This window comes from Ambystoma mexicanum, chromosome 7q (assembly GCF_040938575.1).
Source record: "Ambystoma mexicanum isolate Mex_15411 chromosome 7q, UKY_AmexF1_1, whole genome shotgun sequence".
Lineage (NCBI taxonomy): Eukaryota > Metazoa > Chordata > Amphibia > Caudata > Ambystomatidae > Ambystoma > Ambystoma mexicanum.
Genome location: NC_090941.1, coordinates 993335431 through 993361378, shown reverse-complemented (window position 1 = coordinate 993361378; position 25948 = coordinate 993335431). Strand labels below are relative to the sequence as shown.

The following is a 25948-nucleotide window of genomic DNA, read 5'->3' as shown; positions in this document are numbered from 1 at the left end:
CTAGGCATCTTTTCTTAATCATGCGTAAGTCTTTCCTTAAACTTTTTTTTAGCCACAGCTAGATCATGACAATATAAATGATTTGGGGTAGATCCAACTGATCTTGAATTTACAACCTTCAAGGTGAAGTCTGCCAGCAATGGTGTGTATTACACATTCTGTGATTCATTGAATCTATGGGTTAGGGTTGCAATTAAGGGGCCGGTTGTTGAAAGCCTGTTTCCTGCAGCATTTATTGATAGATTTGGTGCATATTTTTCAGTGGAGATGCAACCTTCTTCTGTCCAAACAAGCCATAGCATGTCGTGGTTGCTTTGCTTCATCTGCATTACATTAAGGAAAACCAATTTTGCGAAAATGTTGTCTGAAGCCCAAATGTAGTCTAGAGTTCTATAACATTGCATAGCCTTCCATGTCGGTCCGGGGGGTTGGTCACCTTTTATAGACCCATTGACCATCTGACAACGTCGTTGAATGAGGGCATTCGACCAGGCTTGTCCTCTTGGGAGAACTGCATTGTCCATCAATCGAGTATTTGTCTTCGTAAACGGGTCATATTTAAACCAGCTACAATTGAGGTCACCACATACCAGAATGGAAAGATAGTTATAATTGAGAAAGGTGTCATCAATTAAAGTTGTTATGGTATGTATAAACGACGTGGAAGAGATCATGGCAGGATTCCAATATTCGTTAATTATAAGTAAATTAGACTTAATTTTTGATAATGATATCTGGATCAAAATGCTTTGTACAAATGGATTTGGATTGGAGGAGGCAAGGAGTGGCCACCAGTTTTGGATTTTCAATAGCGTTATTAAACCTGAGTAGGGACGTCCTTTGGTATTTTTTCTTGCCGGGTTTATAAAGGTGGTGAACCCATCATGGGTCGGAATGTCGCAGAGCCATGTTTCCTGGGGACAAATTACGAAGACGTTCTCAAGAGATTCAGTGAAGTTGTTGACCAAATGTGTGCATCCTCGAATGTTCCATGAGATCAAGGTTAGCTCGCTGTATGAGCTAGACGCTCATTGTTACTTTCGCGAGCCTTTTGCTACTTTGGATACTTGACCACTTTTTCCTTTGCTGTCCGGTTGATTGGAAAGATGAGTGTTTTCCTGTGGAAGTGATAGGGATTTTCGCAAGGCAGTGCGCCGATCACCACTTCGGGAATTATCTCCATTTAAGCTATTTGCTGGATTTGTAGCTTGAGAGTTGAAGTCAGGTTCGACACTAAGATCAAAGCCATACAGCAGAAGAGCCTCTGGTGCTTGAAGAAGGAGCTTTTTCACAGTAGCAGATGGAATGTGAAGTAAGACTTGGTCAGAGGTCAGTTCAGTAGTATATTCCACGATCTTGATGTCGTCTGATGAAATTGATCGAAGTTGTGGAATGCAGGCAAATAGTTTTAAAACATTTCTTCGATTTAGATTGACTTAGTTTTCATCTTGGTGTATATTTTGTAACCGAAGTTTCCAAGAACAGGAATTTTTTTGACAAGATACATTTCCATGTACTCTGGATGAGTAGTGGATACTCGGTTTCCTCTGGTTCATGGTTTGTTTTGGATTCAGCCTGGAAGTGCAAGTCGAGGGTTTGGCTTTTATGACGTTAGCACCATTCGACTCCACTGCATGCCCAGAGTGGCTAATTCAAACATTGACAATTGCGGGCACCGATCTCACATTAGAGGAGACCAATGAGTCAACTTCTTTAGCCTCGTGTGACCGATCTAAAGAGTCACCAGTCTTAATAGAGTATGTTGATAGATTGCATCAGTCATCAGAAGTAGAACTGGAAACACTATGAGAGCCAAAATCCACACGTCAGCGTTTGGCTAAATTCCTTGATGGATGCGTTGCACCTCTTGCATTTCCTGTTTGAGTAGGAACCTCTAGAGTGTTGACCTGTATGGAAGAAGAAGTGAGCTTCCGATCAAAAAGGCTTGTTTTTTAGGCGTAGTTAAATGTCTTACACATTTTTTGACATTCTGTCGAACAAGTCTTTGGTGCTTGTTTTTTTGGTTGCGAGGTCTTACATTTTTTGGATCCACACTTTGCTCTTTCTTGTGGTCGCTTGTTGTTATGGTTTTAGCAGCTCCATTAAAAATGTTGAAAGTATTTGCAGAGGTGCTTTCCTGGACGTGTATATTCTCCAACGCAAGAGGAGGTTGTAATGGAGGAGCAGCTTCTTGTAGGAGGGGGACATCATTAGTCGATTAACTTCAATCGCCTTCGGCACTTTCAACTGTGTTTGTTCGAGAAAGAAGAGCCGGGGCGTTGACATGCGCTGTTCCGACCAAGGGAGCCAAGATGTTTGAGAAGAGAGTTCCTTTGGTGGAAGAAACTAGTTCAGGTTGGCTTCTGTGATCGTTAAAGTCCTTTTTGCGCATCCATTTTACCGCTTCCAGCAGACCTTCACTTAATGAATCATTTTAGCAGTGGTGGCGAGCTGCCAGGTCGCTTAGTCTGTCTTGCCACTTCATTGATTTTTCCACCTCTTTCTCCATCTGATATTGTAGAAAACTAGTGAAACAATCTAATTTGTCTAACTTTGTTTTCAGGTTTGACAGCACCGCTCCTTGATCACAAATTGTCCCATTTAATGCTTCAAGTAGTTTTGTGACAGGGGCAAGAGCAACCGCAGAGGCTGCTGGGATGTTGTTATGAATCTGGGTTAGTGCTTCAACAGAAATGCTCAGGGGGAGCAATCCTGGATCTTGGGATGTTAACGAGGATTGTGAACTGTCTAGATTGAATTGAGGATTAGTGAAAGAGGTATTTCTAGTCTGGATTGAGGCAATAACCTCATCACTTGGACGGCTAGATTTTCCATGGGGTGTGCTTGCATTTAGGATTGTTTTATCAGTCAATGTTGGTGTCGGCAAGTTAACTTTAGATTTGAGCTCGACAATGCATTGAAGACGACATGCCCTCGCAATAGAGCTTGAATCTAGATTATATTGGATGGAGAGCGGGCTAAAAGTGCTAGCAGGAACTCCCGTTAGCAATGGATCAGCCGCAAGCGATCCAGGATTGACCTTGAGACAGTGCAAGAGCCCATCAGGGGCTTGACATGCAAGTGCGCTTTAGTTTCCAGATTCAGTCATTTCAGGGACTCGTCTCGACAAGGTTCTGTCACAGAAAGTCATGGCTCGAGCTTCGCTGGTGAACACTTGAGGACTAATTGAAGTCAAGATGGTCTGAACACGTTCATGGTCACCCGTTTGTTTTTGCTGACCAAGCGGGGCAGTGGGTTGCAGGGAAATGTGAGACAGTGGAAGCGAAGTTCTCTTGGGCACCTGCATGCATATCTGATGGTCAAGGGTTTGGTATTTATCTGTCGAAGGCCAGACTGTCTTAGCTTGTGAGCCATTTTCTGAAAATTACCAGGTTTAAGTATTTGGTAGAGTTGGCTTTGTGGTTTTTAGAGAGGTACTGGATGGTGAAGAGTCAACAGAGAACCGTCAGCATTCGAGATCTTCAATAGCTCTTTGTCGCTAACCAAATATGATCATAGCCTTTTTTCGGTGAGAGCCCCATTTGATTGTATGGGTGTATTTAACTTTCCAGAACATGATGATAAAGGCAGTTCGCAGTCTTTTCCAGCAGGACCTATCTTTGCAATTGAGGCCGAGCTAGTGACAGAAGGGATTTTGTATAGGAATTGAATACTGGTGGCTTGAACGGCACCAGTATTCAATTTGCTGGAAGCAGAGGGCACATCGAACGTGCGAAAAGGAAAGTCATTACCAGCTGGGACCCTTTCACAGGCAGATGCAGGTACGGTTTCAATGTCGGATGAAATTTCGCGTGCGGTCCCATACTTGTCGTGACAGGGTTTATGAAGTTGATTTATCAGCTGACTCACGGCTACGTCAATTAGTTCTCCCGATTGTGGTTCAACCAGAAGGAATGGGGCGTTAGAGACGCTGCACAAAGTAACATGCAACAAAGACATTGATATTGACAGTGCTATTGGAGCTGTTGGTAAGGCTGCATGTAGCGTTAAGGGGGCGAGAAGTGCTCGGCCAGTAGATTTGCTTACCTTTTCACCTGTGGCTGCTTTCAGCGCCGTCCACGGATTCAGCATACGACGATGCTGGAGGGTTTTCCTTCGCGTTTGCGGTCCCTCGGCGGATAAAGTCATTTACACGACGTGGGGAGCGCAAGCCTGGGGAGGCTGGGTGCGACTTGAACACGTAGTGCAGCTCCTCTTCTGAACTCTAGTTGAGCCGTGTTCCGCGCACAGCAAACAGCCAAACAGCGTCCACAAAAGCTTGCCCTTGACTTGCGCGGGCTTCACGCCGCAAGGGCGTTGATGTTGGACTTTATCCGCTTCCTGGTAGAAAAGTGGGCGGAGCTACAATGACCGTCGCTCTTAAGGCAACAGTGCCTTTTTTCTTCAGTAGAAGTCTGTGAGTAACACGAGGATCTGTGCCTCGAATGTCTTGTGAAGCCAGAGAAGTCAGGAACAGAGGCAGTTACAGTAGATGCAGCAGTAGATGCACAGCACAGCCAAACAGCGTCCACAAAAGCGCGCCCTTGACTTGCGCGGGCTTCACCTATGTACCTAATATAAGATCCCACCCCACAATTCCAAGCAAAAAAGTCGACAGTGTCTCAAAACTCTACAATTATTACATTCCAATTCAAACTAAGGTGGTCTCCAGCTTTACACCAAGACAATAACAACAATTCCCAAGGGTCTGAATGCTTTTAATATTGAATAGTCTTGAATTTCTGCACTTAATAACTGAATCAGCAACGCCTTTCTTACTTGCAGGGCCATCATTTTAGAAAAGATCATGATATTAACCATTAGAGCTCCTTTTGGTCGCTTAAGTGTGTATTTAGGATTGAGTGTATGTTTAGACACGCTAGAATGAAAGAGGGTATGTTGTGTGGTTGCATGTGTGAATGAGAGTGTTTTAAGGGTTTGCCGGTGAAAGAGTTATGAATGATATTAATGTGTATGGGTGCATTAGTAAATGTGTATGAATGAGTGAAAAATGCACTCCCCGCCGGATCCCTAAATTAGAGGCCTGCTCACCAGCATGGTGAGAAGGCTTCTGATTTAGGGGTGCAGGTGTAAGGGGTGCCCGGATATCAGAGGCACATTCACGCATGGTGAGCAGACTTCTGATTTAGGGGTGCATGTTTAAGGGGTGCCCCGATATCAGCGGCCCATTCACCAGTACGGTGAGCACCGCTCACCATGGTGGTGAGCGGGCCTTTGATTTGGAGATGAATCAGAGCATAGGCCCTCCCACCAGCATGGTGAGCGGTGCTCACCGTACTGGAGAGTGGGCCTCTGATTTGAGCACACCTACCACCGCCCTTTCCCCCACATCAGAAGCCCTCCCACTGTGGTAAGCAGGCCTCTGATTTGGGGGTGCGGGGAAGGGTGTGCATTTTCTTACTGGGCATCAATATCTTTGTATTTGTATTTATTTTTCTTTTATATCGCCTTACGCCAGGGCACTTAACAAAATGTATGAACTGGTACAAATTTGTAAAGATGGCATAAACAACAGGACACAAAAGAAAGGAGAAAGAAGAAGATTAAAGCACCAATACTGGCCTTTGTTAGCCAGCAGTGGTTTGTTTTGTTTTAAACTCTTTATAACTTTGCACTTTGTGATTTGCACTGCACTAGTCACTTTTTTTTAAAGATGTGTGCAATGTTTACGAGATTATATGTGTTTTTATATTAACAATGTTTGTTTATTAAAAAAAATTATTCATGTCAGAATGAAGATGTTGTAGTAGAAACAGTTATTTATTTGTTGGAAGAACTGTTGGTTTTTTCGTTCATGGTAAGAAGAGACAGCACCAAGACAGGATGGTTCTGTAGTCATAGAGTTTTCATAGAGTTCCTTTTGGGGATGAATCCTGGTGTCATTAAATTTTCCCACGTCTCTATTTTGTTTATTGGTTGGCATTTGTACTGGGCATCTATGATAAAGCAAGCATGAAATGCATTATTAAGTGGCTACACTGGCATTTTTTCACAGCCAGTCTAGTCATTTATTATTGTAGAATGACTTTTTAACTGGGCATTTATGATCAAGTAAGCATGATAAGTGTTATTACATGGCTATACTGGCATTTTGGTGCAGCCAGTCTAGCCATTTCCTACTGTTGTTTAGCATTTTTACTGGCCATCTATGATAAACCAAGCATGATGAGTATTATTACGTGGCTAGACTGGCATTTTGGTGCAGCCAGTCTAGCTATGTCTTACTGCACAATGCCATTTTTTACTGGGCATTTATGCTAACGCAAGCATGTTAAGTGTTTTTATGGGGCGAGACTGGCAGTTTAGTGCAAGCAGTGTAGCCATTTCTTACTGTGGCATTACATTTCTACAGGGTGTCTATTGTAAAATAAACATGTGTTATTAAGTGTCAGACATGTTTTCTTGTTGTGGCATGACATGTTTAATGGCAAAACCAACAGGTCCATGTTCTTATGTGTAGGTACTAGAATATATTAGCATCTTGGACATGTCTTCCTATGGTATCATTACTGGCATTATGCACAAACATGAGTATGTTCTTATATGGGAATACTGGCTGGTATAGGTGCATTCTTCATGGAAATTTATCGTTACAGCCATGCTGAATTTTTTTTTATACTGGCATATATTGGGGGGAAAGGCATCATGAAAATGCGTTGGGAAATGCTCCTGTGCACTCTTACTTTCATCAATTGGTTTTCTTTATGCGCTGTCCTATAAAACTGATTGCAAACTGTCTGGATTTTTACCAAATATTTCACAGAAACTCTGCTGCATAATGTACCATTTTAACCTATTATTCAAAAAATGTTCTCAGGGGGTGTACCCCCAAGTCCCAAGAATCTCCCTCGGTTGTTTTTGAAGTCCCTGCTACGATCGGACGCTCACGCACATTTGTGGCAAATATTTACACCCCTCCAATTAAAAGATTTGCCTGCACCAATGAGTGTGAGGCTCTCCTGGTCAGACAAATCCCTTTATTGGCATTAATTAATCATCAATTAGGGGCTTTTGTCCCGGCATACAGTCGCTGAAAAGATCTAGTGCCCTCATCCAGGACTCTGATGGGCATTGCCGGCATGACGATGGCAGCGCCCATACCACAAAGGCTGGAAGTCAGAACATTGCTGAAAGGAAAGGGCAACAACGATTGAATGTTGCAGAGGGTAGCTTAGCAGCAATTCATTATTTTGTTGTGTTCTCTTGTTTTTTTTTAAGACAGGAAGCAAAATAGAGGGCCCATGTGCCCTTGCAATGATGTGAAATGGGAGAGATAGAGTTTGGACATGGATTGGTTCAGGGGTTTGGGGCACAACCCCAGCATTGTTGATGCAGCCCTAATGAGGGAGATGGAAATTTTCCTTTAAATGTACTCCAGCTGTTTTTATTTCCAACAGGTGGCGCTAACCTGTGCTTTGTCTATGCAATGCTGGACACTTGTGTTAGCCCTAAGTCAGCCACTTTGGCCCTGGCTTGCCCAACATCTAGTGCAGGGTGGGTGGGCTGCCAGTGGGAAGGGTAGCCTTACTCTGATCTTTATTAGTGTGGGCCTAGCAGATGGACTCTGGCTTAACCATGATCTGTAGCTTCTATGGACCTATTAGTAATAACTTGGTGTCGCCTGCGCAGAGCTCTCATGTTTCTCCTTGCCATGAATCGAAAGGCCATCCAGCCCTTTTTTCTTTTGTATTATGAGACTTGTAGTTTTTTTCTCTCCCATTTTAAATTCAGGAAAACTACAAGCCCAACACAATTCCAAGAAAAAAAGAGGACTGGGTGACCTTCTCACGCATTGCACAGGAAAACTTGAGCGCTCTACATTGTCTTAAAGTGCCTTGATTCTGTACTCTGAGACCCCAGACCGGCCCATAGAGTCGGGGTTTGCTCAGAAGCACTTTAAGACAAGATAGCAGCACCCGTGAGATGGATGGGGGTGCAGATTTATTACTCAAACACCAATCAATAAGGACAATTCAAACGGTTTGGCAAAGGAAGTCCGTTTAATGACAAGTACAGAAACCGGGGAGTTATGAATATCAGCAAAGGTGCTATCTTCCTTCTCGCTTCAACTCTGATGAACTTCATACAAGTTGTAACATTTATACTCAAAACTCGTCATCATTGACGTGTAACACTCAAAGGTTTACATGCAATTCTATTGGTTAGGAAAAGGTAACTTTAATATAGGTACTATATCTGTATATGGTAACGGAGTGAGGGATTGGATAAACACTGTCAGTTGGGCATCTAAGCCCTTCCTTTCAAAATGGCTACTGCAGATGTCACTAAAAGTACGATGTCCTATTGGTTCTACCAACTATAGGACCCTAGATTATTTGGTCCATTGTGATTGGGTTGGCACCAACCACATGCATACTTTTACACTGTGCTTAGCAGCACGCAAAATGGTCGGCCAGGTGCAGGGTGCCCCTCTGTTACAAGGCCTTCCTCCAATTATTGTTACCATCAATCATAACTTTAGTGGCCATGTGTCAATGAGTTCACTGTGGTTGGCCTCGAGACTGCATCTTCTGTCTGGAAAAAGTTCTGATATCTTTGTCTGGCTCGGTGCCATGCATAGGTGTGAACTCCTGCTTCTTCATGCTCGGCTGGTCACGTGGTTCAGGCACTGTGAATTTGCCTCTTTTCCATCAATTTGTGTATTTGATTCTAGTTTCACCCACCACCTGCCTTCAGTTTCTTATCTCAACCTTTCAGAGGCAGGATATTCTGTTCTTAGTTTCAATTAAATGTAGCTACTGTTCATCTTTTCTATTGATATGACCTTGGCTCTCCTGGCACGAATTGCCTCTGCTGAGTTTCGTTTCAGCCGTCTCGTCTGGATTTTGCTAAATGGGAATCTTTTTCTCGTGTGGCTTTTAGTAACCCTTGGTTGATTCTGCTTCGTGCAAAGTGGAAATACACCTATAATAATGTGTTTCATTTGAGGTAGATTATGTATGGTGGCACTTGCCGCACTATTCTTCTACTAAGCATAGCAAGCCACACTGTTTTCTTAGCTTTCTTGCAGTTCCAAGCATATTTACAGGCGAAAACCTGGTCAATATCTTCATTTGTTTACAACTTAAGTTTCTTGCATTTTGACATTGTCCTTTCACTTTATGTTCACGACATCTTTGTTCATGGCGTTTCGTCCCTTTTTGTTATTCTCTGGTTGTCATTTCTTCTATCTGCAAGTCAGTCCGGGCCCTCGTGACATCACCATTCGTCTTCCATTAAGGCCTTTTTGGTTTCTTCAGGGACTGTATTCAGGCGGTCTTCATTTTGTTTCATTTGTTGATATGGTTTTCTCAATGGATACCTTACTGTTCATGGTTTGCTTGGTATTGGTATGTGAATAGGTGCTGTTTTTCTAATAGGTACTGGGCAGAGCCCTACTGCGGCTCTCTGCTGGTTCATTTGCTCATCATACGTCACATGTCTCAGTGTGAACGTTCCTGGTACTTCGAAATGGGTGACTGGAGTGCAGGCTTTATTTTGGACCTCCTCTACACTTCCCCCTCAGGGCGATTCATTGACCACTTTCACCTCCTTTTTCTGATCCATTTTACTCGGTTCTTCTGTATTCACCTTCGCTTCGTCGCCTGGGTTCATTCCTTCTTCATCTTCTGGGTCTATACAAGATGGTCTGAAGAAGTATCTCTTTGGAGTCCATATCTTTAGGACTCCTTCCTGCTGTCCTTACATGTTCGTCTTTATTCCATGTCATCAGTTGACATTTTCCATTTGGGCTGCAGTGAACCCATCTTCTCACATAATTTTGATGCTTCCTGGGATAGAGAAACTTTGTTCCCTCAGGTGCAAGAATGCTAAATTTCAGAAAGTCTCTTATTTCTTCATCAGTCAGGTCTTTGGGCTTCCATCCTGGCTTGACGTCAATCATGACCTTCAACCCTATGGCTTTCTTCGCATTTGTATGGCACTGAGAGATTATTATCTTGATAATACAGAATCCTAGCAATATCATCACTAATATGGCTCCCAGGAACTTGAAAGCATTTGCCATCCATTGTGGAACCCATGAGAACAGTGATCCAAACCAACTGTCATCAACAACTTCGTCAGTTTCCTCAATCATCTGATTCTGAAGTTTTGTCAGCATATCTATGGCTTCTGTTAAGGTTCCATTCTCCCTGTCGTGAGATGGTATAAATGCGCAACATGATTCTCCGATTTGTGCACAAACACCTCCATCCATAGCTGTGATCATGTCAAGTACATATCTGTTCTGGAGAGTCATCAGTCGGATGGCTCTTAACTCTTCCTTGATTGCATTGGATCCTTTTATTGTTGTGTTGATGGTTTGCAGTAACTCCCATCTGGTTATCTACATCCATTTAGTATTTGCTCCAACTTGGAATCTTGGCATAATGATTGTCGTGAACATTGATGAGGTGAGGCTAAACAGTCTGTGTTCATATGGGATTGCATGAAAGGCTTCTTCAGATTTGGCAGAGAAATAATTTTCCCTCTTCAGTCGAGTCATCAGTTCCATAGATCTCTTCTTCCTCAGCTGACCATCTGCTTTCGGGAAACTGTCAATATTCAGGTCGCCTTTTGAGATCACCAATGCTGGAACATGGACATTCACTATTGTGCATATACCTCCCCAATTTCTTGGCAGTCTGATGTATGCTTTGGATCCACATGCCCAATAATGATCCATGATTACTGCAGTTCCGTGCTCCATGCCTGGGGTGTCAATGATTTGTCCACAATTCTGATTCTCTCCCATCTTTCTGATGCCATTGTTCCTGAAGCACAATTTTGAGCTTTCCAGTGGTACTATCTGTAAGGGTCCTCCTCTGTCTTCGGCCCATGTCAGTAGTTTTGCAGGCTTTGGCCACAATGGTTGGCATAGCCTTTGTGAATTTTCAGTTGCTTCTTTGCAGGCTCTGAGGACCATCCATGCTCTGCAAATCACTACTCCTTTTTCCCATCCATCTGGTGAAATCACTATTCCCCAAATCTGCATTTGGCCTCTGATCTTCCAACTTCGAGCCTCTTCTGGAGTTTTTCCTTGGACATTTAGCTTCTGATTTACTTCCCATCTAATTTCAGCTCCTTTTACTCCAGGTTTCTCATACCTGATCACGTGATTTCTAGTTTGAGCTCTATTTCTTGTCTTTATGTCTTGAACATAATCATCTTCATCGGGATAAGCTGTTTTGGTTGCCCATTTCAGTGAGGTATCACTACCCATGAACTGGCCTCTAGTTTTGCACATGGCTACGCGTGAAAGACAGAGTGCTGTCTGGACATCAATTTCTACAGCTACGAAGATCTTGGACATCCCCATCCCCATGCTGTAGGGTAGGAGTTCACAAACAAAGCATTCCCCTTCTGAACTTCGTCTTCCAACTTCTTTCATGTGCTGGTACCAAATGTTGTTTCCCAAATGTGCTGTACTGTCCAGGTAATCATTTAGTTCACTGTCATCTGCATGCATGCTTCTCTTGAATCTTAATGTTGTCATGTAGTTTGTGATAACTACCTCCCTGAATGCCTCTGTATGGCTCTTTCTTACTGGAGGATTCTCAGGTATCCCGGTCCATGGTGCAGGCCTTCTCATCTGCACCATTTGTGTAGTCAAAAGTCTGGCAGCTCTTTCCTTGTCCTCATATATCTTTTTCTTTCTGGTTAGGAGTGCCCATATCCACGCTGGCATTGGTCCTGTATATGGTTGTATTGTGGAGCTTGTACTTGTCCCTTTCACTGGAACATATGTGCTTTGCAATGTTGTCTTTGTGGGTTCATTCCTCAGCTCATCTAGTCTTTTTCCTTCTTTGGCTATGACTGGCCATATTGTGTCTGTTATCAGTTGTGCTTGTGCAAGCATCTTCTCTTGGCTTGTTTTCATTTCTACAAGTGCTGTATCGGGAATGTCCATTAATGTTATTCCTGCGGGCTTCTTTTCTACTTTCTTTTGTTTCTCCACTAATTCAGCTTTTCCCATGTGTCCCTTCAGCTCCCTTGCAGTGGGACTTCTCATGATAGGTAGTCTCTCAGATCGTGGCTCTGCAGCCATTGACACTAGGCCTGGTGTATGTGCATCCAATGTTTGCATGCGTGTGGTTGTCAGTAACCTTTTCCCATTCGTACTTTGCCGATCCTGTGTCCGGCTTTTCAATTAGTCTGTTACCACAAGTGTGTGTGTGTCATTACTAATCACATCCATCTCAAGTTCATTCACTCCACCATCAGATCTTCTAGGGACTGGAATGCCTATGTACGGTCTGGGTACTTTCATAGGTTTCATGCACACATCATTAGGTGGGTGCACTGGGATAGGAATGCTTTATGCACCAATAAAAAAATGCAGTTCTAATCGTTAATGCCAATAAGACAATGATGAATATAATACATAGATAGATATGCCTCTATAGGTCAGGCGGCAGCATTTACTTCCAGCGAAATGTAGACGTCTTTCCTCCTGCGGGAGGATGAGGTTGCTGCTCTGGATCCCCATCTTGATCATTCGCCAATATGTTAATTTTTACTATATTCCTTTAAACAATATTGTCTTTCGGATTCTGTGTTAAGAGTTGCAGGTGTTACACAATTGTCCCCCCTCTTGTGAATAATGAATTGTCTATTATCTCGGGATACAGTTCTTTTACTAAGCTATGGGAAGTGTCAAAATCAAGCAATAATTCAGCAAATATCTTTACTCTGCATGTTCAAAGTATGCCAGCTCCCAGTTTATGCCTCATATCTGCTTCATTCCAGAAGATATGCTGTGTCCTTATTAGTTCAAAAGAAAATAAAAAATAAAATCTTTGACACTGCTCTCTCAATCTGTCCCTCGGCCGAAAGTTTAAAATCTTCTCAAATAATTCTGCTGATGGTTTGAAAGTTCGATCTGCATCACAATGAAAATGCACAAACAAATAAACAAACAAACAAACAATACCATGCAAGAGCATGCCCATTTTTGCAGAATTTGCTGGATCTCTGATGTATGCGAGGACGTCAATATCTACAGGTCTCCCCACTAGCTCTGGAAAATAAGTGATTAAGCGAAAGAAAACGTTGCTGGCCATCCTGCTGTCTTCTAGTGACAGGGACATCTGTCTTGTCTTGCTGAGGTTCAAGACTGTATGCTTTCACTTCACGTATGAACAATGTTTGCACTTTCTGTTTGCATGGAGTGCAACTAAGATCACAATGTTATTTAGGAGTGTGCTCAAACGTTCTGTATTTGCTGGATCTCGAAGAAACGTGAGCACGTCTGTTGTTCTCCCAACAAGATCTGGACGGTCTTCAATTAGACGAAAGAACAATGTATTGACAAGCTCATTTATTTCCTTCTTTGCTTGGGAAATTTGGCTTTTCCTCGCTGTATTCAGGAAGTAGGAGGAATTGCTTGGTGATCACAGTAAGCAGTCTCTTTATGATCTTTTTGTTTTCAGGATCTTGAAGAAAGTTAGTGACACTTGTGAGCCTTCCCACCAGCGACGGGTACGATCTTAGCAACAGGTTGAAGTATGTCACCACGTCTTTGGTGATGCTGCTATTGCGGGACACCATAAGTAATTCCAAACAAGGACTCTGTGTTGATGGAGTCTGGATACTGTATTTTCTTCCAATTTATGTGTCCTCGGTCAAAATTTGGCATATTATTTCCTCGTTAAGGCTTCAGTGTGCCTCAGTCCAAAGTTCAAAGTTAAGAGACTATGGGCCTCATTCCAGGTTTGGAGCTAACCATGGAGTAATTAGCTCCATGGTTGCCTCTGAAACCGTCCCAAATCCGGCATGGTGAATGGAGTAATTACCTGTCCATTCCAGGGTTGGAGGGACCGATAATTCCCCATTCACCTTTTGCCCTTCCCCATTCCCATTTCTGCCCCCTAGGGCTCAATGGGAATGGGGAAGGAGGTAATTACGGCACCGTAAATTACGGTACCGTAATTACCTCTGAGGTGCCTTTGCGGGTCCCGTACTTAACTCCTGCTAAAAGCAGGAGGTAAGGAAGGACCCGCAAAGGGAACTCGGAATACAGAGGTAAGGGATTACCGGCATCTGCACCCTTACCGGTGCCGGTAATCCCTTACCTCCAAACCTCGTAATGACCCCCTATGTTGTGGTTTATAAATACAGTTTTCTTCTTCACCCTGCAACTAGGATGCACAGAGTATCCATTTTACACATCCTTATCCTCTTTTTTGCTCAGAGGAATGTCCAAAGTGAGACCACAACTGTCTCACACAAAGTTCTTTTATCCTTGCTTTGCTGCTGCTCATGCATCCTGCTTCTTCATCATGGATATCGTCTGCACATGCTGTGGTTCTTCCCCGTTGCTCATAGTCTCCATGCGTTGGGGTGCAGACAGGGGGCATTCTCCGATGTAGGGTTTGATATCGACCCGAAAATTCCAAGCTCTTCTGCCTTGTAGTTTTACTGCGGAAGGAGTGCAGTCTTCCACTGTAGAGGGACCTACAAATCTTGGCTCGTCCCACCTTTTCCTCGTATGGTTCTTTACAAGGACGGTATCTCCAGGGAAAACGGATGGTACACAAAGTCCTTGAGCTGTGCCTGTAGTAGTATTTTCTTCTGTGTTCTGTGCTGCCCTGCACTCTTTTCGTCGTCGCTGCAGCTGGTCTAAAATTACATTAAGGCAAGATGTCATGCAATTCAGGTAATTTTGCATTCCAGACCCTAAGATTTCTCCTGTTGACTGGGCATCACATCTAGCTCTGTCTCGGGGTGTCAGGGGAGTGTGCATTCTTCTTCCTGTGGCTATTTCGTGCGGTGTGAGATGATGGTCAGAACCAGGTTGGTTTCTGAGTGCATACAGTGCCAAAAGAAGGCAGTGCAACCATCCCTTTCTTAAAGTAAGCTTCAACTTGGCTATCTTTTCCTTTAACAAGCCATTGAGCTTCTCACAGATCCCCTTACCTTGTGGATGATACGCCGATGAAAACTTGTGCTTTATACCAAGCAGCAAGCTAATCTGTTCGAAAATGTAATTTACAAAGTGAGTCCCATTATCTGATCTAATGACTTGACATACCCCCCACCTGGGAAATACCTCTCTTACAAAAAATGTGGCCGCACAGGTAGAGTCTGGGTGAGTACATGGACCTGCTTCTATCCATCTAGAGAATGGACACACCACAACAATTAGGTACCTGTACCTGTTACATACTTGAATCATATCGACGTAACCGACATGCAAGTGCTGAAAAGGCCCATTTGGCCTTGGGATGACTCCTCTCATTACCTTTAATGTATGCCCAGCTGTGAATTGTTGGCAGATTATACAGTTCACTATGAAAAGTGCAACATGATTGGTTAAGTTCGATGTAAACCAGTCTTCTGCGAGCGTTGCTGCTAGATTCTCTTTTGTCATGTGTGCCGGATAATGTAGCTGCTCCAGTGCTAATTTTAACAGTGCTATAGGCATTACTGGTTTACCAGTGCTGTCTTGTCACCACAAGCTGTCAGAGGGGTTTAAAGAACACCCTCTCCGCTTCCAAAGATTGTTCTCTTCCTGTGCTGCCCCCCCTTGGAGTTCTATTACCTGTGTTTGCCCCAAATGACTGTACCTTTCAGGTGCAGTCCGTGCAACCATCATTTTCTCATTAGTATGGGTGACTTCCACTTCCATGATCATCTCACTCTTGGATGCCATAAGTTTGGCTTCTGTGTCTGCTGCTTGCTTTCCACCTAAGATAAAAATCTGTCCCTTTCATGTGGGCAGCGCATTTCAGGACCGCTATGCCCACTAGGAGCTGTAGTGCCTTGATCAGCCTGTCCAATAAGGCTGCGTGCTTCACTGGTGTGGCATCTGCTCGGAGGTAGCCCCTCCTTTTCCAGTGCGTAAGGCCTGCGTGCACTGTTGATGTCACATAGGCGGAGTCAATGTACACTGTTACTTCCTGGTCTGCATGATTCTCAAGTGCGAGTATCAACGCCAATAATTCTGCAGCCTGTGCTGAATAATTAGATGGTATTTGCACACTAAGGAGTACTCAAAATTCTCCATTTGTTGTGTGCTTCATTACAGCAGCGCCTGTATATCTTTGCCCATCGTTTTGATCGATTCCAGAAGAACCGTCAATAAAGACACTTTCTCCTTCTGCCAAAGCATTTTCTTTTACTCTGGGGATTTTATCATAAAATGTTTCATAATTTGCGCAGTCATGTATTGGTTCTCCTTCAGTGATTGGCTCTGCTATAAACATAGCTGTGTTCTCTATCTTACATCAAACTATTTTAATCGATGGATTTGATATGATCACTTCATAAACCGAAGCTCTCTGAGATGTTAGTATGCCCTTTGGTTTCTCTAAGATAGCAAATAGCGAGTGCTCGACGTACAACGTCATGGAGCATCCCATTACAATGGTAGTAGTTTTTTCAATGGCGAACGCTGCGGCAGCTAAACTTTGTTCGCACAGGAAATGGCCTTTCATCACAGGGTCCAAGTTTCCACTATAGTATGCCAGGGGTTTTTACCCCAATGTGGTTCTCTGAGTGAGCACTGCCGTCATAATGCTGCCATTCGTGGGTGAAAACAGGTAAAATTTCTCTGCATAATTGGGAAACCCTAAAACTGGTGCCGTGCAAATTGCTCTTTTGAGTTCAGCAAATCCTGTCTCCATGTCTCGGACCATTCAATCTTTTCTTTCGTCACCTGAGCCTTCTTTAAGGCCTGAAGCAAAGGCTGTAGTCAAAGACCCATGCCCTGATATAGTTGCACAAGCCTAAAAACCTCTGCATCTGCTTTATCGTGTGTGGCTTGGCCGTGTTCAGTATGGCTTCAGCCCTTTCTGGGGTCACTCTTTTCCCCTCATGCGAGATCAGCTGGCCTATGTACAGCACTTGTTGTTGACAATATTGTAACTTTTCTTAGTCAACCTTATATCCTTTCTCAGTCAGTATAGTCAATAGCCGAATAGAATCATGTCTGCATTGCTCTTCTGTCGTGCTGCAAATTAAAATGTCATCCACATATTGCATGACAACACTTTCTATTGCAATATTGCTTAGGTCCATCTGCAGGACTCTGTTAAAAATAGAAGGAGACTCACAGTACCCCTGGGGTAGCCTCGTGCTTTTCAGACGCATCTATCTGAATGTGAATGACGTCAGATCTTGTGAGTCACGATGCAACAGGATTGAGAAAATGCATTTTTCAAGTCAATTACTGTGAACATTTTTGCCTCAACAGATATATTTCATAAAATTGTAGCCGGTTTCGGGACTAAAAGGAACTCGGCCTCAACAATATCATTTATTGGGCATAAATCCTGAATTAGCCTCCAAGACGCTCCCTTTGATTTCTTGATCGGATAAACCGCAGTATTGCATGACGATTCTGACGTCACTAAGATGCCCTGTTCCATCATAGCCAAAATTGTCTTACAAATTCCTTCATCTGCCTCCCTGGACATGGGGTATTGTCGTGAAGCACTTCTCTTTTGATCATTCTCACCCAAAAGATGAGACGCACCTCCACTGTTGTCTCTCCCATATCTGCTTGCTCTTCAAACAGATCGTCATCAGTGACGTCAGTCAATTGGTATCCTTCTTCATTGGTGATTACTGCGCATCATTGTCGGCCTTCATCGTCATAACCATCAAGCCATTTTTCCTCATACTGCAGCTGTGTATATCACCAAAGGAAATACTTGTCCCTTTTCCTCGTGCGTAGGTATTATTGGCCTAAATAGAAACTTATCTGGAGTCCTCGTGGTTTTGTCTGCCAGGCCTGGCAGCCCTGCCATTAGCACACGTATTCCATATGCAAATATTTCAGGCTCTAATGGTGTAGCCCTCATAGCTGTGTGTCCTGTGTATCCTCTAATCACTTTTCATACGTTTGAATAATGCATTGCTGGAGTTGAACATATTATGCCCTCCTCCGTGAACGAGATTGTCATATTTAACTTCGTCATAAGATCTCGACCTAAAATGTTTACTGGGGTCTGCTGTGAATATAATAAAGGCATGTTCATTTCACATTCTCCTATAGAGACTGAAAATTCATTTGTGAAGGGAACACGACTTGTAGCTCCTTCTGTAACTCTGAGTATTTATGGCATCGCGGACAAGGAAAACTTGCCTTTACGTATGCACGAACGTTTTGCACCCATGTCAACTAAGAAGGAATATTCTTTATCCCCTATAACAACATCCACCTTAGGTTCCAGGTGAGGGTCTGGTGTCACTGATAGGATAGAACACATCTGGGCTCTCAGTGAGCTTTCCTAGTCCATATATAGTTTTTGCCCACCTTGTGCTGTTGGATTACCCCCATTCCTAGTGTTACCCCCCATTCCAGGGTTCTCTGTCTGCCCTGTGCTCACCGTCTGTGACGGTTGCATCGGTGACTGTTGGGACTGTCCTTGTGGAAAACTCACTATATTTTGAGGTTGTGGGTTTTGCTGTGCTCCTAGCATTTGCTGTTGCACCGTGTAATTCTGTGCAACTCCCTGCTGTAAAACTGTGCCTGCTCCCATACCTTGGCCGTTTTGCATCATGACTTGGTTTCTGCATGTGCTTGCTAAATGCCCTGTCATCCCACACAACCAACATAATGGCGGTGGTCGGATCACTTGCCCATTTGACATATCTTGATTTCCATTTTGCATATTTTGAAAACCTCCTTGATTATTCTGGAAACCTCCTTGATTGCTCTGCCATCCTCTTTCCCTAAATCCTCTTCCCTTAGGGTAAAACCCCATTTTGCCCTGATTATTCTGCTGTGGATTATTCACCTGTTGCATGCTCGATTCAGCTGTGCTAGTTATCATGGCTCCCTCAAGAGCATATTTTGACAATTTCTTCTTCACTAGTTTTGCCTCTTCACCCTTTCGTGCAGCTTTCTTTTTGCGATTCTTTTCTTGCAGCAGCCTGCAATAGTGTGTGATAGGCAGCTGTATTTCTGACCATTTCTGACGTGTTTCTGTACCGGCTCTGGCAGCCCTTGGCACAATATACCAGGGGGTCCTGTGAGTCTCTCTGCCAGACATTAGTCCTGTTTACGAGAGACTTACTCAGAGTCTTTAGCTCACTATCTTTCAAAGAGAAGAAATATCCCAAACATATCAGTCTATGTCGTGCCCTGGGGCAGTCCAGCACTGAAATGCTAGGCAATTCTCCTCTGAACAAGAGTACCAACAGCATCCCCAGACACGTGTTTCGGTCTGGTTGGACCTCATCAGTAGGGTGGAGCTGTGCCTCTCTAAGAATAGTGAGCAAGGGGTCCACGTCTGGATTCCCCTAGTAATTTAGGGTGAGACCCAAAGTTACCTGAATTATGCAAATTGACAAGGGGGTTCGTGGGAGTCTCTCTTCCAGACATTAGTCCTGGTTACGAGAGACTTACCCAGAGTCTTTAGCTCACTATCTTTCACAGAGAAGAAATATCCCAAACATATCAGTCTTTGTCCTGCCCTGGGGCAGTCCAGCACCGAAATGCTAGGTAATTCTCCTCTGAACAAGAGTACCAACAGCATCCCCAGACACGTGTTTCGGTCTGGTTGGACCTCATCAGTAGGGAGGAGCTGTGCCTCTCTAAGAATAGTGAGCAAGGGGTCCACGTCTGGATTCCCCTAGTAACTTAGGGTGAGACCCAAAGTTACTTGAATATGCAAATTGACAAGGGGGGTCCTGGGAGTCTCTCTGCCAGACATTAGTCCTGTTTACGAGAGACTTACTCAGAGTCTTTAGCTCACTATCTTTCAAAGAGAAGAAATATCCCAAACATATCAGTCTTTGTCGTGCCCTGGGGCAGTCCAGCACTGAAATGCTAGGCAATTCTCCTCTGAACAAGAGTACCAACAGCATCCCCAGACACGTGTTTCGGTCTGGTTGGACCTCATCAGTAGGGTGGAGCTGTGCCTCTCTAAGAATAGTGAGCAAGGGGTCCACGTCTGGATTCCCCTAGTAATTTAGGGTGAGACCCAAAGTTACTTGAATTATGCAAATTGACAAGGGGGGTCCTGGGAGTCTCTCTGCCAGACATTAGTCCTGGTTACGAGAGACTTACCCAGAGTCTTTAGCTCACTATCTTTCACAGAGAAGAAATATCCCAAACATATCAGTCTTTGTCCTGCCCTGGGGCAGTCTAGCACCGAAATGCTAACCAATTCTCCTCTGAACAAGAGTACCAACAGCATCCCCAGACACGTCTTTCGGTCTGGTTGGACCTCATCTGTAGGAAGGAGCTGTGCCTCTCTAAGAATAGTGAGCAAGGGGTCCACGTCTGGATTCCCTTAGTAACTTAGGGTGAGACCCAACGTTACTTGAATATGCAAATTGACAAGGGGGGTCCTGGGAAAACACAGGTATAGATTTCCCCCAAGATTCATGAGTCTCGAGCACCCACGCGTCTTGGAAATTTTGGATGTAAATCAACAGATCCTCCAACTCCTTCATTTTACGTGACATGATAGCTCCCATGTCGGAAGTATCTGGATATAGTAATCGTAATGTCTTCCATACTGCAGCTCTGCAATTGTTAAATGGAGCCCCGTCATATGCGGTATTAACTGTGGTCACACCAGGGTAACCTGCCCGTGTCCACACATCATCAGCTCTATCAGCAAGTATGGCAATTAAGAGACCCTTGACATCCCCTATAGCTAACGTGTTCCCTCCCATCATTTTTTCTAGCTCGTGTATCCATTTTCTGGCTCCCGAAGTCAACATTGGAAGCTTGTTTTTCAGATTTTCTCGATCCATGTGTGGCCATGGAGTATATTGTGGTCTTGCTCCTCCTTTTTCGAGAGACAGAAATTGGGATGCATAGCCCTCTCTCTCTTCGCTCATTGTTCTCCTGTCTATTGCAGGGGTGATATTTCCGCATCGCCGCCTGCCTGGCAATGTCCTAAGCCTGTTCACCTAGGGCAGTGGAGACACCCCCCTCTGACCGTGAGCTACTTCTTTGTGTCGGTTTGACTGTGTGGCTGACTGTGATGCCCTTGGCGCAGACTCACTAGTGTCTGACCATCTTATCCCTTTTCCCCTTGAGAATCATTTTTTCACACCTTCTCTCTTCCTCCTGTTCCTCGCGCTCCTCTCTTTCAGTGTCAGACATTGTCTGCTCCCAACTCGTGCAACTTCTTGAGTCTTCTTTGTTCCTACTTATTTCCAATCTATCCAGGGGTAGTTCTCTATTCCCACTACTTCGGGAGACATCCTCAGTGTCGTAAAACTGAGTGCTTTCTAGGCGCTCGTCTACGCCATCCCCTTGGGGTATTTGTTCTAACCCCATTTCATCATATATTCTATCGATCATTCCTCCGATGCTTCTGGTGTCAAAGTCATCTTCAATATTTGCCCTAGACGTGCCTGGTACCGAATCGTACTCAGGAAATAATTCTTCAATGTCTTCCCAATCTACTACTGGCTCAGGTTTTTTAACCTCTCTCTCCAGATATTCAATATTGCATGCTCTCTGTCTTCACTTACATTGTACATCGTCAACGAATTCTCTGCGCTTCCTCGGCTCTTCTCTGACCCTATGTTCTTCCTCTTTCTTTGTGTATCTACGTTTATTTGCGCTTTGAATTTCCTCATCCCTTCGCCTCTTTTTTCTTTTCTCTCGTATTATTTGCTCTTCCTCTAATTTGCGCTGCTCCTGTCTGTCTTGACAGATAATCGATAATCAATAGCCATCAATCTCTGCTACCAAGTGTACTCTGAGACCCCCGACCGGCCCATAGATTCGGAGTTTGCTCAGAAGCACTTTAAGACAAGAAAGCAGCACCCGTGAGATGGATGGGGGTGCAGATTTATTACTCCAACACCAATCAATAAGGACAATTCAAACAGTTTGGCAAAGGGAGTCCATTTAATGACAAGTACAGAAAACGGGGAGTTATGAATAGCAGCAATGGTGCGATCTTCCTTCTCACTTCAACTCCAACGAACTTCAGACAAGTTGTAACATTTATACTCAAAACTCGTCATCATTGACGTGTAACACTCAAAAGTTAACGTGCAATTCTATTGGTTAGGAAAAGGTCATTTTAATATAGGTTCTATATCTGTATATGGTAACGGAGTGAGGGGATTGGATAAACACTGCCAGGTGGCCATCTAAGCCCTTCCTTTCAAAATGGCTACTGCAGAAATCATTAAAAGTACGACGTCCTATTGGTTCTACCAACTAGAGGACACTAGATTACTTGGTCCATTGTGATTGGGTTGGCACCAACCCCATGCATACTTTTCCACTTTGCCGAGCAGCACAGAGAATGGTCAGCCAGGTGCAGGGTGCCCCTCTGTTACTCGGCCTTCCTCCAATTATTGTTACCATCAATCATAACTTTAGTGGCCATGTGTCAATTAGTTCACTGTGGTTGGCCTCGAGACTGCATCTTCTGTCTGGAAAAAGTTCTGATATCTTTGTCTGGCTCGGTGCCATGCGTAGGTGTGAACTCCTGCTTCTTCGTGCTCGGCTGGTCACGTGGTTCAGGCACCGTGAATTTGCCTCTTTTCCATCAATTTGTGTATTTGATTCTAGTTTCACCCACCACCTGCCTTCAGTTTCTTATCTCGACCTTTCAGAGGCAGGATATTCTGTTCTTAGTTTCAATTAAATGTAGCTACTGTTCGTCTTCTGTATTGATATGACCTTGGCTCTCCTGGCACAAATTGCCTCTGCAGAGTTTACTTTCAGCCGTCTCGTCTCGATTTTGATAAATGGGAATCTTTTTCTCGTGTGGCTTTTAGTAACCCTTGGTTGATTCTGCTTCGTGCAAAGTGGAAATACACCTATAATAATGTGTTTTGTTTGAGGTAGATTATGTATATTGGCGCTTGCCGCACTATTCTTCTACTAAGCATAGAAAACCACACTGTTTTCTTCGCTTTCTTGTGGTTCCAAGCATATTTACAGGCACAACTTGGTCAATATCTTCATTTTGCTTACAACTTAAGTTTCTTGCATTTTGATATTGTCACTTTATGTTCACAATATCTTTGTTCATGGCGTTTCGTCTCTTTTTGTTATTCTCAGGTTGTCATTTCTTCTATCTGCAAGTCAGTCCGGGCCCTCATGACATCACCATTCGTCTTCCATTAAGGCCTTTTTGGTTTCTTCAGGGACTGTATTCAGGCGGTCTTCATTTTGTTTCATTTGTGGATAGATATGGTTTTCTCAATGGATACCTTATTGTCCATGGTTTCCTTGGTATTGGTACGTCAATAGGTGCTGTTTTTCTAATAGGTACTGGGCAAAGCCCTAATCCGGCTCTCTGCTGGTTCATTTGCTCATTGTACGTCACATATCTCGGTGTGAACGTTCCTGGTACTTCAAAATGGGTGACTGGAGTGCAGGATTTATTTGGGACATCTTCTACAATTCGCTCACGTCCAACAGGAAAATTAAACACACTTTTAGGCCATGCAGGGTTGTCTAACTAATAAAGTTCGAAATGAAACATACCAAACAGGTAAATTAACTTAGTTGGGTAAATGCACTTACATTTTACTGGTAAATCTCACATTGCAGGTAGACAGCCCTCCTCCCCCATATTGAGAATTTGTAAAGTAAGTATACTTACAGGTACTGACAGACATGCAGGACTGAAAGACACCAGCTTCGGACAGGCCTATAGGGCAAGAAGGCAATGCTCGAACCAAAAATGCAAAATGCTAGTGTGGGCCCGTTTTTTGGGTCAAAGTGGGCCACTTTTTTTAGCCAATGTGGGCCAGTTTGATGATTTACTTCACCATGCGGCTAGTACTTTTGATCAGTGTTTCTGAATAAATATTCTTTAAATTGCACAATTTGCATCACATTTTTTTTAAAAAAAACTCCCCCATGGGTACTATTCAAGCAGTCTGTCACAAAAGGAATGAATTTCCATTTGTTGCAACTGTGGGCACTTTTTCATTGGTGCCCGAGGCAATTTTATGCCCCAGTCCAACCCAGGCCCAAAGTGGAACTCTTGAAATATTGCTCCCCAAAGCCAGCCTGAAAATGAAATTTAGGACATGGCAAGGTACCAACGTGTGGATACCTCACATATGAAAAATCATATTTTCTGGAATTCTCATTTTCACAAAGAATGAAACATGAACATCAATTGATGGTGGAGCTTCAAACAATGTGTGCAATAGTTGGGAAATTCAATATTCTAGATAACCCCCAGAGACATTCACCCAAACTCAGAATCTAAAGCCAGCATGAACGCCCTAACTTGCAATTAAGTCCAAAACCCGGAGAAACTTTCTGGACGGATAAGGTGAAGGGCGTGGCTCTTCAATTCCTTGCATTACCGCAATAGGTGTCCGTGGCTGTCAGCATCCAATTACAATGCTGTTTTGGTTTCGCTGCTTTCCCCCACGGTGGGACGAGGGGAGAAGTAGTGGAAACAAAATAAAGGCAGTAGCGCTGCATGAACCTCCATTTTGGAATGAGGAAGTATAATTTACAACGCACTCATTGTGACCCTAACATACAGGATCTGGAAATGCTACAGTCCCGCTTTTGTGGCTGATGCTTTCCCGTTTGTCTGTGCTGAAGAGTTCGGAAGCCATACACAAATCAGAGGCACATTCAGAAAACAACAAGACCAGTAAAAGAATGTGCTGCAGCTCAAAGGTGGAATAATATCAATGAAACATACTACAAGTGCATAAAAAAGATCATAAAAGAAACGTTGAACAACTCACTTGCCAATTTTCACAACTTCACTAACTATTATAAAATGGCTGACAGATTAACAGAGCTTTCACCATGAGCACTCGTTCTGCACAATGGAGCATCTGACTGACACCAAGGTCCCTCTAATGCGCATCTTTACAAGGTCTGGCAAAGCTCTACAGCTCTCTAAACCAGTCCTAAAATGAATCAGCCCAGCAGCACTGTTCTATGATTCTACCCCATTGGCCGATTTGTCACACTTAGAAAATGTTATGGAATAGATGTCTGTGTACCATTTAGACAGCTACCTTTATTCACCCTGAGTGTTACTGGTTGAGCAGTACCGCATATTGCCAGCAATGATGCCCCTCTTTCCCTGCTCTTGTCTTCCAGGTTTTATGAGAAAGTACACACATTACACCAAGGAGCAGGGGTCCCAGTAGCCAATCCATTGCTGGCATACACCTTGATAAAGAGACTGCAGTCAGAGTGGATGAATGTGGTGCACAGTCGCGAGGCCAGCGAGAACACAGAAGGTAACATGAAATACTTACTGAACCTTTTCACTTCTTGTGCTGGAATATTTACACCTTCTCAAAAATAATGTGTCAGAAGACCTCATGCAATATTGGCTCATGGTTTGGTGCAATGGGCACTGGCTGAAGGCACTGCACACTCGGTTAATAATTAAACCATTAACTGTCAGCTGCTGCTTAGCAATAACACTGGCAGGCCAAAGTTTGATATTACTGCTTGATAGAGATAGCTCAAATACATTACAGAAGGATGTGTTTTTAGGTGGGGAGAGGCAGGTAGTGGGTGGGGATGTCCATAGTGATTAACATGGCCATGGTAATTCAATGGGTGGGTAAATAACCAAAATACACCGAAAAGCTATGTCTCCCGAATGACACCGAATGTTATCTCCTTTCTAGCTGTGTGATTTTATTATTTATAATTGAAGGGATGGTGTGTGTGTCTGTCATTTTAGTCATGGATGGAGGCACTTTTGCTGTTCTATTGCAAAAAAATCATGCCCGTTTAGGTATGGTTAGATATGCCCTAGCTCTCTGCCAGAGCTCTCGAAGATACATATTAGACAACTCTTGGTGTCCATCTGCTGCTCCATGAAGAAGAATTAGTGAATCATGGTGGCTTCATTATAATGGCCATCTTTTTGTAGAAAAGGGAGAACTATTTACTTTGGAGAGAGAGCTGTTTAATTCAGTTACGCCGCATTACCGCAGCGTTAAACTACCAGATTGGCGGCGGGGTGGAGGATTTACGGCGAGCAAAAAG

General features: G+C 43.6%; 1 protein-coding gene across 2 annotated transcripts in view; it reads left to right on the top strand.

Annotated features, from left to right (window-relative positions):
• The window catches only part of P4HA3 (prolyl 4-hydroxylase subunit alpha 3), a 356959-nt gene that overhangs the window by 97784 nt on the left and 233227 nt on the right, over positions 1–25948 (top strand). For both annotated transcript variants that reach the window (XM_069640141.1, XM_069640140.1), the window contains exon 2: positions 25043–25185. In XM_069640141.1, coding sequence (XP_069496242.1) covers positions 25143–25185 — 43 coding nt within the window. In that variant the 5' untranslated portion in view covers positions 25043–25142. The remainder of the gene's footprint in view (positions 1–25042; positions 25186–25948) is intronic.